This window comes from Hippoglossus stenolepis, chromosome 1 (assembly GCF_022539355.2).
Source record: "Hippoglossus stenolepis isolate QCI-W04-F060 chromosome 1, HSTE1.2, whole genome shotgun sequence".
Classification (NCBI taxonomy): domain Eukaryota; kingdom Metazoa; phylum Chordata; class Actinopteri; order Pleuronectiformes; family Pleuronectidae; genus Hippoglossus; species Hippoglossus stenolepis.
Window position 1 is genome coordinate 5,217,342 of NC_061483.1, and position 14,106 is coordinate 5,231,447.

At 41.9% G+C, this 14,106-nt stretch overlaps 1 protein-coding gene across 2 annotated transcripts in view; it reads left to right on the forward strand.

Moving 5' to 3' along the window:
• The first annotated feature begins 617 nt into the window (after positions 1-617).
• luzp2 (leucine zipper protein 2) overlaps positions 618-14,106 on the forward strand; it is a 146,356-nt gene continuing 132,867 nt past the window's right edge. Inside the window, exon 1 of one of the 2 annotated variants that reach the window (XM_035155762.2) lies at positions 618-931. In XM_035155762.2, coding sequence (XP_035011653.1) covers positions 870-931 — 62 coding nt within the window. In that variant the 5' untranslated portion in view covers positions 618-869. The remainder of the gene's footprint in view (positions 932-14,106) is intronic. The other variant, XM_035155757.2, reaches the window with a different exon arrangement.

Below are 14,106 nucleotides of genomic sequence, written 5' to 3' on the forward strand. Positions count from 1 at the left end.
TTTACAGAAATTTGTTTTTAAAAATGTATTTTTATTTTCTAAAAACAGAGCAGAAAAGCAAGTTTCTACTGGATTGAACGATTCCCAGTTCACTTCTGTACGAGTGGACACAACATTTACTGTTTAAGACACAGAAAAACATCAAAGCTTTAAATTAAGACAAAGAGCAAAGGGTGAACATTTTAATCCACATTGTAGTTCAGCGTGTTTTTTCCCCCGAACCGAACGTAATTAATGCTCCTTTCATTTTCTGCGCTCATCCACTAACGACTTGACCTTTCCTTATGTCTTAAGTACAGAGCTAATTACACTTTAAATCTATTAGTGTTTTAAGTGAACTGTGACTTTGCTGTGACTGATCTGTTAACCCCCCCGAGTGTTTTGCCCGCTCCTTCCACTAAATGTTGCTGTGTCTCCACCAATCAGCCCAGTCCCACTATCCTGGGACTAAATGGGCAGAATGGAATGAACGGAGTGGTTTATTTTTTCCGACCGGCACCAAACAATGGCAAGAATGCCTCTCACCAATAGCTGAAGCTGCACGGGCGCTGACATCATATCACTCCCACATCTCTCTCTTTATTTCAGCCCCACCCGCCTCCTTTCCATTAGCAAGTCGGTCCGTGTCCCTGTGTTATTTAAAGCCAGAGATCCTCCCTCTCACCGAGCCACTGTGTTGCATCTGTCTGCCTCGCTGCTTGTGTGTCTGGGTGCGTGCGTGTGTGTTGTGTGTGTGCGTGAATGTGTATGAGAGTGCGCTAAAAAAACCCAGGCAGCCAGTGGGAGAGCTAGAGAGCGAGGAGAGAGACACGGGGGGGAAAGGCAAAAAGCATCTGAGAAGGCAGAAGGAACGGGAGTGTGAGACAGCTATGAAATTCATCCAAGCTATTTGCTTACTGCTTCTCTGTCCGGCTCTGAGCCTCAACACCAGGTAAGAGACGAAACAGGAGGGAGAGCGTTTTCTTTTCTTTGCTCAGTTTCACCCTGATGGGGACTCTGGAACAAAAGAGGTGGGGGGGGGTGTAGGTTCAAAGCATGCAACGGGCAACGTTAGATCACTAATCTGGAGGTTTGTTCAGTGCTGCCAAACGCTGATGCCTTAATTCACCCTGGCAGCGATCCTCTGTGTGCTCAGCATGTTGTGAGAATGAAAGACTTGGGGGAAAAAGGAGGAAGGAAGAGCTTATCTGTTGAACTGGGCTTTTATCTTCCCCAGTTCTGCGCAGGCTGAGAGACAGTTGTCCTTTTGTGGTGGTAATTCCCCGAACGCGACGCATCTTGAATAGTGGTGACTTTGCTTTTTGGGGCACTTTTGCTGCCTGCCGGTCAGGGAGGGAGCAAGTTGAAGTCAGGGGAACTGAGAGAAAGGACAAGGCTACTTGTGTTGCAGGGAAAAAGAGCAGGTGTGTTTCTATCTGCGTGTGTGTGTGTGTCTGTGTGTGTCTGTGTGTGTCTGTGTGTGTGTGTGTGTGTGTGTGTGTGTGTGTGTGTGTGTGTGTGTGTGTGTGTGTGAGAGATATCAGCCCTTGGAAGAAGCTCAAGGAGTGATGGGCGAGTAGAATGAATAAGAGAGAAATGTGTGGAGAGCGGGAGTTTTGATGATTAATTAAATCATTGATAAAATCATCCTTCTTCTCCGCCAGTGCCTGACACCACTGCCTTAATGAGAACCGTGAGAGGAAATTCAGGGCTTTGACTATACCGTGGAGACATCACAAGCAGGGAGGCATGCATTATAAAACTTGCCTTTCCCTTTTCTGCTCGGTGCCCAAAAAACATTTGGATTCCGTTTTTTCATCGTTGTTCTTGGTGAATTAGTGAAATGCAGTTGCAGAGGATTGGAAGTCACAAACAGACAAATACCAGCATGGTTAGTGTTTTTTTGTGCTGTGTTGCCAAACACGTGAATGTACAGGATGTGCAATGTGTCTTTTTTTGCCTGAGGAGATACAGTAGATAGAGATTTGCAGAGAAAGAAGTCAAGGTTATTGCCCATTTCCAACATTTTGGTCATTGAGAGGTACACTGATGATGATGATGTACGTATGACTCGTATAACAAAGGGCAGTCTTGATGTAATCACCTCCAGCGTGTAGTCATGTGCAGATTAGGCACCGACACACCCTTTAATACACATGTGTTAATAACTGCATAAAGCAAATGTCTAAACAACCTATTGGAACAACTTTTCAGTCTGTTTTCACATCATCTAATTGGTTGATTGGGCATATTGAGAAATATTTAGACAATTTTAGGCTCATTATATCCGTCTCAATATTTATTTTTTAAACGGCGTGTGACATCATCCGCCTCCGAGGTGATCTTTCAGGTGCTAATTGGAGGAGGAGGCATTACTGTGGTAATTTGGCAGGTCACTGCAGATTGTATGGAACCTCTTGAGGGGGGAATGTCATGGAGGTAATTACCAGCAGACAGTGACACAGATATAATCAGTGTTTCATTAGTTTGTTTCCAAATTCAACATCGAAACAAGAATGTGCTCAGGAGGCTGGGTTTCTGTTAAAGTCAGAGGGATGTTCCAGGCAAAAGGTGAAACATCAACTGTGACCTACTGAACCATTACATCTAATAAAGTGAAACTACACATGATGTGCAGGGTCGTCAGTCCTCATCTGCACTGACACATCTGCCTGTTCTGCCCCCAGGAAGCAGTGGAGATAACCAGCCAATACTATCATGTCGTAATCATTTCAATTATAAATGGGCTCTGATTACAAGTTAGTGTAACAAGTATTTTTACATCACTTCATCTGTTTCTCAAACTCGACCCAAACAAGATCTGTTTGTCTTTATGGTGCATAAAATATCACAGAGTCACTTTCACAGACATTCTATCAGAGGGATTTTGATTCAACACTATAGTCAATGGGGCAGTAATGTTATCGTTTTACTACCTCCACCAAGGGAGATGGTTTTTCTTGGTAGTTAATAGGATTATGCAAAAAACTACCGAAACAGTTCGCCATGAATCTTGGTGGATGGATCCAGATAAGGGGTTGGATCCAGGAAACGTTTCTCACTGTCTTTAACATTGCAAGATGCTTTTGAACATTTTCGTACACGTCTCAAGAAATGGTGTAGAGATAGTTATGAAGAAAACGTGTCGAGGTCATATATCTCTAAACAGATCCATATAATGATCAGGATGTTTCTGATCTAAATACATGTACAGTATATGCAATATGGTGAGGAAGTGGCCAATTAGCTTGGGTTACATTTTTTATATCTTTTTTATAAGGAATGGACCATATGGCGGAAAATTCTATCAAGATATAAAAGGTCATATCAGTCGATATCGGAAATTATCATGGCAAATAATGTTGTTATGTTGCTATTGATGGAAATGACATAGCTCTATTAATAGATATTGTTTTATTGCCCAGTCCTATTTTCATCTTTGTTTTTAAACTACTGTTTTCAAGATCAGCGCTAAACTTTAATACTCATTAATACTCAAGGGACAGGTGAGTAGCTCTTGTGTTGGGGACAAGGTTTTCCTCAGGACTCTCTCAAATGTCCATGATTTTAAAGGGACCGCCATGAGGCATCCGCAAGGACGGCGAAAGGTTATTTTTCACTTCTAAAGATTAGTCATCACTACAAGCAGCCATGGATGGATTAAATTAAAGGTCCTTACTGAAACAGGCAAAAAAAAAAACCTGCTGATCCGTAACACCTGTCCGCTCCATCGCTGATCCACTCCTCCTGCAGAGGTTGACTTTTGTCGACTGTTATCCGCGTCAAATATGCAGAATTAGCTATGCTTTTAATAGTCGGGGGTAATTAGCTGCTGTATTATCATGCCATGCTGTCTTTTGATCTAGCGCTGCCCTAGAGTGCTTCGACTGAGGCGGTAACAGTTGGCAGAGATGCATTTAACATAAAGCTCCTGAAATTGGTTTTATAATTGCTAACATGGCCAGATTTTTGGATAAAAGCAGTACATAATTTTTCGATTTGCGTTTGTCTTTTGTTTTGATGTACCTCATTTCCACCTCAACATCTTTCAGAGGGTGTTTGGCTTACGTTATTTTTTCCTCCCTTTCTTTGTCTGATCATCAAAACCACAAGCAAGGCCCGAGAATGAAATAATACTGTGGGTGGATATTTTTTTTGTTGCTTTGGATGAAGCTGGCACTCGAAAAAACCTTCCTTGAGTTGATTGGGTCCTCGCATCTCCTCCGATTTCTGTTGTTATCCTGGAGGTCAGGCATCCGAACAAGGCTTATCGTTTGTGACACGCTCATTTCTGGTTGTAATAGTGTAACTTTGAGGAGGCCTGACTGTGAGGTGCTTCTGCTGCAGCAAAATGAAATGTGACTGGAGCTGTCTCGTCTACATATTGCTCTGCCTCGCTTTGCTTGATTCACTATCATCACATCAGCGGTGTGTGAGGGGATCCATTTCACAAGTTAACTGCAACACCCCCCCCCCAAAAAAAAGTGTTCTACAAACATTCACTATTTTTTAACAATTGTCGAATTTTATGTCTTATTATCTCTGTAAAATGTACTGTTCCGGTGCCAGTACCTGCTCCTGTGAGAGCTTGATTAAGATGGATTTGATTTTAATGAATTGAGTGGGTTACTCAGGCCACATAATGGTGCCGCAGGGCTGTATGTCATTGCAGAAATCAATTGGTACTTAGGCAGAAGACAGGGCTGCATTGACACTGGTCCCATGAGATATGACCGGCCACCTCTGGGTCAGGGTTGCGAGGCGACTTTTTGCATTTGACTTTCTTTTTTTTTTTTTAATCTGTCGTTCCACGGATCAATAGTCAAATATTCCCCTTTAAGGAGTTTCTTGAAACGCAGTTGACACGTTTTCTTGATGCCATCTTTGATGTCCCTCACCTTAGTGGGCTCCTCTTGGAGACGGAGATATCTGGTGGGATTTCCACGGCATCAAATATTCATGAGTGTTTTGGACAGCAATTAAAAAGACGACAGAGAGAGACACTGCTTTCTATGTTAATATCTGCCTGTGCATACAAGAATATTCTAGATAACATGTCGTTTTAATCATGTTACATAGGGTCAGACGTGAAAAGGAAGATAAAGGGACTAATGATTGAGCTGTGCAGGGATTATAATGAATGCTTCATGATATCAGTCACCATGTGCATTTCTCTTGTATGATTATGTTTTATAATAACAACATTTTGTGCTTATATATATATTCATAAGGCTGCCAGCAATCAAACCAAACATTACATCAAAAATATCATCTCAATTTGTGAGACACTTGCTTAGTATCTATTCATTTCCTTGTCATAGAAACTGCTCTTAAGGATAAAGAAAGCATGTCCTTGTTCAACTGTTTTTATTTTTTTATGCCTACAGCCGCAGGAACGCCGAAAGGTGCTCAGCCTCTTTATATTAATTCATCACAACAGCAGATGCCGTCTTTGCTCAGTCCGTCACATGTTTGCTGAGTTGTAAACATCCCTCAGATCGTCATTTACATCAATCAATACTTTCTTACACGTTGCGATGAATAAATTCAGTCAAGACATTCGGCGGTGAGAGAGAGAGAGAGAGAGAGAGAGAGAGAGAAACTCCCCATGATATCTCACTTTCAGTCTGCATGTTGTTTTGCTTTTCAATTTCAAAAGTCTGAGATGAAACTCGAACACCCACCACGCTGGGTGGAGCGGTGAGCATTGACTGGAGGTCAAGTGTGGAGCAGATGCAGAATTAGACCCAACTATTGACCAGGGAGATGTGCTAATGTCAATCTATACATTGATGGAGTGTAAATGATCAGCAGGGATACGGACTGAGGGGAAACAATCCACCTCTTCTATTTGGGCATTGTTTAGCATTTAGATGATGAAGGGGAAACTACTTTGAGCACTGGCTGATCCGAGTGAGCGTGAAGGGCTGATGTTGCAGATGTTTTCTTCAGATGGGGCTCGGCTGTGTTTTCATTGGTCCTGATTGTTTCTGAGTCTGATCGTCATCATGATCTGGTTCTTCATTTATATCGAAGGACATCGGAGGAGTCTGCCAGCTTTGATCTGACACCCATGAGCAAACATTTATCTCCGGGCAGATCGAGGGGTGGGACCGGGGGGGAGGGGCACTGGCTCCAGCTAAGATCTGATTGGCCACACTGTCACTAGTTACTTACTAACAATAAGTATGATAATGTGTTAAGCATGTTTTATTTCGATGTGTGGCTTTGCTCAAAGCTATGGAGCTAAGGGTAAACACGGGATGACTTAAATATGAACCTTACAGAATGAGGAGTTGTGCATGATGGACACATAATCGGCCCCTCTGTGTACATTTTGCCTCCTTTATGGCTGCTGATTTAGAAAAACCCTTGATCTACCTTTAATGTACCTGTTTTGCAGAGCAGTGGTACGGTGGGATGTGCACCTCAACAAGACATCTGTTCACTTACCGCGCACAGGAAACCGCTGGGTGGCTTTTAATGTGTAGCAGCGATCTGTGTCACAACTCATGCAACATAAAATATTGGCGTGTCCCAGAATTAGATGGAGACAAAAATAATCTACCCTGGTTTTCCTTCCATCCAATAACCTCTGTAGCAGATACACGATTGCAGATATTGACCTTTAGTGGATGGGTTTGGATCCATACGATTAAAAAAAAAGATATTTCTGCAGCCCTGTAACGTCCTCGGCTCAAATCAGACGGTGAATGATAATTGAAATTCAAAGGACGAGGCGTAATGGCCACACCATGGCAACCACATTGGCCACATGACAGTAATGAAGTGGACTACAATAAACAGAACCTTGGATGGCTCCTACAAATGAGAAAGTAATTAAAAGGACCACAATCAGCGGGGGTGAAGAGTAGCCAGACGTTTTGATATGCAAGGCCACATTTCAGGTACCGTGCTGTTGCTCTCGGAAGACATTTGAAACCACAGCAGTGGAAGTGTGTGTCACGGTTCACTTGTTATCATGCTGCTTGGAACACAACGTTTTTTCACTCACTTAACTGGGGAGGATTTGCTTGCTGTGTGAATACGGATGTGTGGATGGTGTGATTGAGGGAATCATCACACATTTAAAGGCCTTACAAGACTAATCATCATTTGGTGAAACCTGTCGTTAAACCTGTCGTTATCTTGACTCTATGGTTTTTATTAGTTATTAGAAATACAACACTGACGACCGCTGAGGCCCAAACAAAATGACAGCCTGCTGTGTAACACTGCTCTGACATTTCAAGTAAATTTACAGTAGTAGAACTACTGAAAGTCCATATTTTCTACGCTTAAAGATGCACGGGTACATCAGGAAAGATCACACATTGTACAGCTTGTAGTACTATGTCGTTAGTATTCTATAAGTAAACATCAAAACTACTGTACGCAACGACACTGAGAAAGTTATGATTTTAAACAATGAACTGATATGCTGTGAAACTATTCGTCCCACATTTCAGCATAATAGTAGTATCAATAGGAAGAATGAGTAAATACACAATAAATAAGTAGACATGTAACAAGCATACGGAAATATAAAGCTAGGACCAGTATAATCATAAGGAAGTACAGAAAATAGTTATTCTATAATGTAAACAGGATATAAACAGTATAATAATTCTTGTGGTTGTAATAAATAGATCATATCTGCTTTAAGGAGACTGTGTTTGGATTGTAAATCTTTATTTGTTTATCTACCAGGATTTGATTTCCCTCCTTCTGTCCTGTGCGTGGAGATGTGTGTTGGGTTGTCACAGTCACTGTTGTGATTGGCAGGTATTTAATTGCTCAGTCCCTGTGAACATGACGTCTTCCTTCTCTCGTTAGTGTCGGGATTGTTTTCTTCTTCACAGTGAAGTGCAAGCTGTATAACTGTCATAAAGAAAAGCTGTGCACGGTTCCTCGTCTCAGTGGCACCACATTAAAACATTCTCCGTGAATTGTTGTCGAACAGCTATGAGTCAATTCCCTGTGAAACTGAAGGAGAATGCTTCAGTGTAGTGAGGGGGGGTAGTGTGACCTTTTTCCACGTTATAATTTGAATCATGGATCGTTACAGAGTATAAATCATTTGTTGTGTGGTTTGGTTTATTTTGAGCAACTCCTCGACCTCTTCATCGTTTGTGCCGCACCTTTTTGCCATTTCTTTGTTTGCAAACAAAGCAGCATGGGCTCTCACGTTTTCCAGACCATTGGCTGGAACAGGCTGACGATGAAGCCTGCATCAGTGTTTCCCACTGGTTGAGAATTTACTGCCGGTGGTGTTGTGACCGATGCACAAGCAGATACTGAAGCAGGTAAGAGGAGGAGAGTCTTACGCAGGTTATTTTTTCCTTAAGAGCCTCACATGCAGACAGTAGATGCTGCAATTAACTCGTAGTCCTTGAATGCCTCACGTTGTATATTTCTGGTAGACGTTTGGCAGAGAAATCATTTGTTCTCACTCATATTTTGCAGATCTCAGTCAAGTTAGTTTGCAAATAGTGAGATTTTATCCATGTGGGCAGGCCCTCTATATATTGATGTACTGTGGATGTCAGTCATTAGATTCAAGTGAATATATCTTCCATATTTCATTGAGTTTGATCCGGACACCTGTAGCAGAGTCTCAATATTGTTTATGCTTTTTTATGCCTTGCAACGGCGGTTGTCTGTCAGTCTGTCTGTCTGTCTGTCTATCGTCCGTCTGTCTGTCCGGCCGTCTGTCAGTCGTCTGTCTGTCTGTCCGTCGTCGGTCCGTCTGTTGGTCCGTCTGTCGGTCTGTCTGTCGGTCCGTCTGTCAGTCCGTCCCATTCCTGTGAACGTGTTATCTTAAGAATGCCTTCAGGAAATTTCCTCAAATTTGGTACAAACACTCACTTGGACTCGAGACTGCTGGAGGGAATTTCTTCAACTTTTCATCAGTTGTCACTTGGACTCAAAGGTGAAGTGATAATGTCTCAGTTGTCAAAGGTCACAGTGACCTTTATATGAGTCTGGAAAAAAAAAGTATGTAGAAATATATATACACAGAATCTCCAATGGTTGGTGGAGGCACACAACCGCAGTAATCATAGTTTATTCTTATTATTTGAAAAAGATACACAGGCTTCCAGTTTTTCAGTTTATACATTACTTTTAATGATGTGCTCTGAGCCCCAGAGACGAGTAACATCAGAATCACTTCACCCATCATAATTACTGTACTGTGCTGTTAGGGCTGCTACAGGTGAGCAACGTCCTTTGTGGTAGAAAAACTCAGCAGAGAGCATTTGCCATTTTTGCTGAAAAACATTCTGTTGGATGATAATTAAAAGAAGAAATAATCACGATCCAATTTGTTCTATTTTCTTTTTTTTTAAGTGAATATGCACTTACAGTTAAAATATATTTTTTAATTAAGTTGGTGTGGTATAATTACTGAGTGATGCCGTATTGTGTTTCCACAGGGTCTAAATATAAGCATGTAAAATCAATAAAGAGGAACTTGTCTACATATGTTGTCGCTTTAACAAAATGAAAGACACAACGGATCAAGCTGACATTGTAAAACAGGCGTTCTTTACATATTGCATTTGAAGCCTTGTGTAAATATAAACATACACTGACGAGCAGATGTATTCATTACGTCTGCAACATATTCATCTTCTGGGAAACCATTATTCAAAACATCTACAGTGCAGTAGGTTCAAATATCACATGTAAATCTCGTTCAGACGGAGGGAGATGAAGCATTTATCTAACATTTGAATCATCGTCTCGTTTCCTTCGCCTCCCAGTTGCCATTTTTCTTTTTCTTTTCTACCTTTATTCAAGTCCATGTGATATATGAGCTGCCCTTCACACATCACATGTTCTTCTATTGAGCAGCTCCACTGAAGCTTGGTGCTTGCAGACTGTCTCTAGACACGGAGCGGGGGTATTTGTTCACCTTGCCCCCACATTTCACCAGCCTCTCTCTCTCTCTCTCTTGCGATTCAGCTCCAAGTCATCAACTCTTTTTCTAATCATTAAGCTGCCATCAGAAATCTGTCCGTTCCCCATTTTCATTCTTTTCTCCAATTTAATGGCCCATAATTGGTTCAGTATGGAATGAGCCAAAGTGCTGATGGTTTCTGCATCGCGCACAAAATATCACCAGAGATCACAGATTGTGGAGGTATTTTTTATCGGCCTAAACAAAAGATGGGAGATCATTAATAATACAGGTCTACACGAAATGCTTCAATTATTTAAGAAAAACATAGAAGGAGCGGTTTGTCGTTTTTATCGACTTATTCATCGTGTCGCAGCGTTTGTCTGAGCCCCGTCAGTGCTCTTATCTATTGTAACTGCTTTGTGTTCTTAAAGTTGTCTTTAATTGCAACTCTTTCAAGAATTTTACCCCATCATTCACTTTAAAATGTGCTCTGATTGATCCACATTTTAAAAGCCACAGCAGCAGCAGTTCTTCTTTAAAACTCTTTTAATCTCTGAAAAACATCCTCACTCTCAATTAGTCCACTGCCATAAATCAGGACTTCCTTTCTTTGATTGTTTTTGCCGAGCAATAATAACCTGAGTGTGTGAAGTAAAGATTAATTTACGTTATGTGCTTCCAGATTGTTATTAGCATATTGATGGTTCAGGTGGAATTCAAGCCCAAAGACTCAACAACAAAAGTTCTGTGAACAAAGGGAGAAGTGACATGAAATCTATCATCCAAGTCCTCGGCAAATACAAGGAGCACCTGCTCCAAAGACACCTGTGTTATGAATTCAGGGTCACATCCATAAATTAATTTTTTTTTTAAGGATAGGGAAATAACACCTGCACCTCAACCGTGTCCTCGCTTTCAGAAATACGATGCAAAAAATCCTCCCTTTGTGTCCAGTAGCATCCTGTTCCCACAGAGTTATGCACCGTGCAGCTGAAAGGGTGAAATGATGCATCATCTTCAGTTTTCTCAGACTTTACCTTTATAGACTTGGCAAGTGCACAAGGTGCAATGTACAGTAAATGTCAATCCAAGTGAAACAAATTGCATAACTCTTCTCTATTTACCTTCTCTATTTTTACTCTTTTTCTATATGAGTAATTCTCAGAGCATGTTCAGCCTCATTCCTTTCAACACGGTGCAGTTTTACCGTTTCTCTGATTAACATCAATCGATTAGTCATGTGGTTGGAGATTAGGGTCAGTGGTTAGGGTTTGAAATGTGAAAATTGAATCTAAATGTCATCACATGCCACTAAACCAGTATAAAATATGATGAATCTCTATTTTTAAGCAAAAATGGAAAATTCCCAATCCTGTGCATCAGATCTGACCATTCACCAGAGATGTGCTATTTGTGCCAGCGCTGATAAAAACGCTCACAAATAGCATCATGAGTGAGTCTGTGTTAAATAATAAAGAAGATTCACACGGATGTGTCACACATTCATAAATGGGTAATTTGTGTAAAATCTATCAAATTCTGTTGCATGGTTCTGCTCAAAAACTGGAAAAAACACAAGGGGAGTTAAATATTGTACGATGGTGGGATTTACTTCTCGGTCAGGTAAAGTGTTATTGTTATGAACTGGGCCACAAACCATTTCTACCAACCTGCCAATCCAAAGAAGAATAGCACTTCCTTCTTGGGTCAAAGGCAATTCTGGATAGTTTCCAACCTGTGAACTCACCTCTCCTCATCCCAGTCGATAGCCCACTATGCTGCAGGAAACATATTGGTTTACTAACAATCATTTGAAAGCATCAATTTTCTTCTGATTCAGGTAATTTGATTAATTAGGTATGTCAGGAGATTGAGCTCCTCTTGTGTCTTCAGGTATAAAAGGTAAAGCGTTGTCGTTTACAATCCCAGTACCGAGCTGCAGGGACTTGCTTCTGCTCCAGCGTTCAGGGAAATCCATGTGCCCATCCCCCTGCAGGAATTATTGCTGAGCAGACAGTTTCAAGTGTGATCTATCAGATTAGACTGTGCCGGGTGCAGTTTGCTTCTTGAACTGCGGTTGAGGCTCATATGGGAAAGTTGTCCTCACGTGTTACAGCAGCTGACACTGAGGTAGATGTAAAATTTATTTGGTGGAGGACTTCAGGCCGAGTGCAAGCCTTCATGTAGGTACCATGTTGTTGAGTAATTGAAGTGTGATCAGTGTTGACAGCAGAGATTGGATGAGTGTCATAATTTGCCACAGCTGTCAATGGTGCTCAGTGTAATTCAACACATCACTTGACCACTTGAGCTCGTTCCTCTAATAATCAAATGACCTACCCGGGAAACCGGACCAATCAGAGAGCTCGTGTTCCTCCGCTCTCACAGCTGGGCCTGGCGTCCCTCCACGTTCTCACAGATTTCCATCTGACCTGGGACAAGTGGGTTTGATATGATGACTGACAGGAAAGCGCCGCTAACCAAGATGGCTCCTGCTGCGGAGAGGTCTGTTAGATCTGCTGACAGTATTAGACAAATGCCACATTTCCCAAAAAGCTGTGTTTCTTCATTATGTGTTGCTCTGATTGGTTGTCAGTCTATCCAATTGTGTCCAAACACATTTGGGTGTTCGACTGCTGAAATCAGCCCTTGAGAATAAAAGATGAGCTGAGGTTCCCTTCTCATTCATGAATGTGCATTGATCTGGTGATGCCAGGCTACAGATCTCACTGTTTGCTGTTTAATGCATTTCAGTAAATGTCCATGTCAGAAAAACCTGTCTCACAGAGATGTACCATCGATAGTCAAGGACAAACAAAAGACACGTGGAAGAGCTGAAATTGATTTCCAGAGATATCACGTCGACCTGCCAAACTACTGCTGTTTTTCATTTCCTGTGTTTTATTAACCCCTGCATATTTGCTCTGTGCTCTGCTGGGTTTTCTGTACGTCACAGCCCGGCTCCCGTGTACCATTTTTTCTAGAAACATAATATCTGCTTCTTTTGGTGAAGGCTACATAAATCTGAATCCTTTATCAGCTGCCAGCACACCTCCTCGAAGACGCCCTGGCGGATTCTGTTATTTTTTATCTAATCATTTCCCGAGCATATTCCGGTGTCAGGATCCATCTTGGCTGACAAGTGCTGGTTACATTTGAGTCCCCTATCGCCCTGTTTTCCCAGTGTTTTGCCGTGACACCTGACTGATAAGTGTGTCGCTCGGTGTGTGTGAAGAAGGGACGGATTTCAGCAGTGGCACGCGGCATTTAGCACAAAGGAGCCGTTCAGTGGTGCCCTCGGTGGCAGTTTATCTCCCGAATGTTTTTGTTTTATACTTTGATTGAGGGTTTTATGCCCGCAGACCTGCAGCACTGGATGGTACGTTTGGGACACTTTTCTATTCACTGCAAGAGAAGAACGGTGTCTTGAGGAAAGATGGAGCGTCAGAGCTGTTGTTAAAGTGCAGACTTGATATGAATTGCATGAATCCATGGAAACTGTCAGATTAAAATTAGGTCTTGTTTTCTACTTTTGGGGACATTTTAGTTTATTGTTCATTTATGTTTTTTACATTAGCAATGTGCCATTTTGAATAGATTGGCAAGTCCCCAAACCGATTGGAAAAAGACACTTCTCTGCGATATATATTCAGAGATTCATATTTTTCAAACGATGGAACCAGAAACGATGCTCTCGGGATGATGCTCCAGGATTAAGGGGCTATTGTCACTTGCCAATCAATTTTTAGTGTCAGGTTTGCTATCGGGCAACAAATGGAAACTCACTCATGCAGCCCAACCTCTCGCTGATTTCTTGTTTTCTTCTAATTCCTTTTATTCTGAGACAATTGAAAAGTACCGGAGAGCAAAGATGAAGTTCAGGTTACAAAATATGGCGTATTCTTCTTTTGTGTGTGTGTGTGTGTACATGTGTGCTGAAGCTCACCGGTGGGCACAAAGAGGTCAGAGAGAGGGTGTTATGTAGCTGAAGTCCACCACTCCCATTTGCCTGTCTGTCAGACGTCTTGCTTGGCTGAGCTCCACACAGAGATGGTGTTGACAAAATGACAGGAGGGGCGCACACTCCAGCGAATGTCCATTTGGCTGCAAAGCACCGTTTTCTCAGAAGTGCTGAAGCTCCCACACACAGACAGAGAAAAAGGGGAGAGCTGTATTTTATTAAAGGCAAGACCCACAGACTTTGGTATTTTTGGACCACG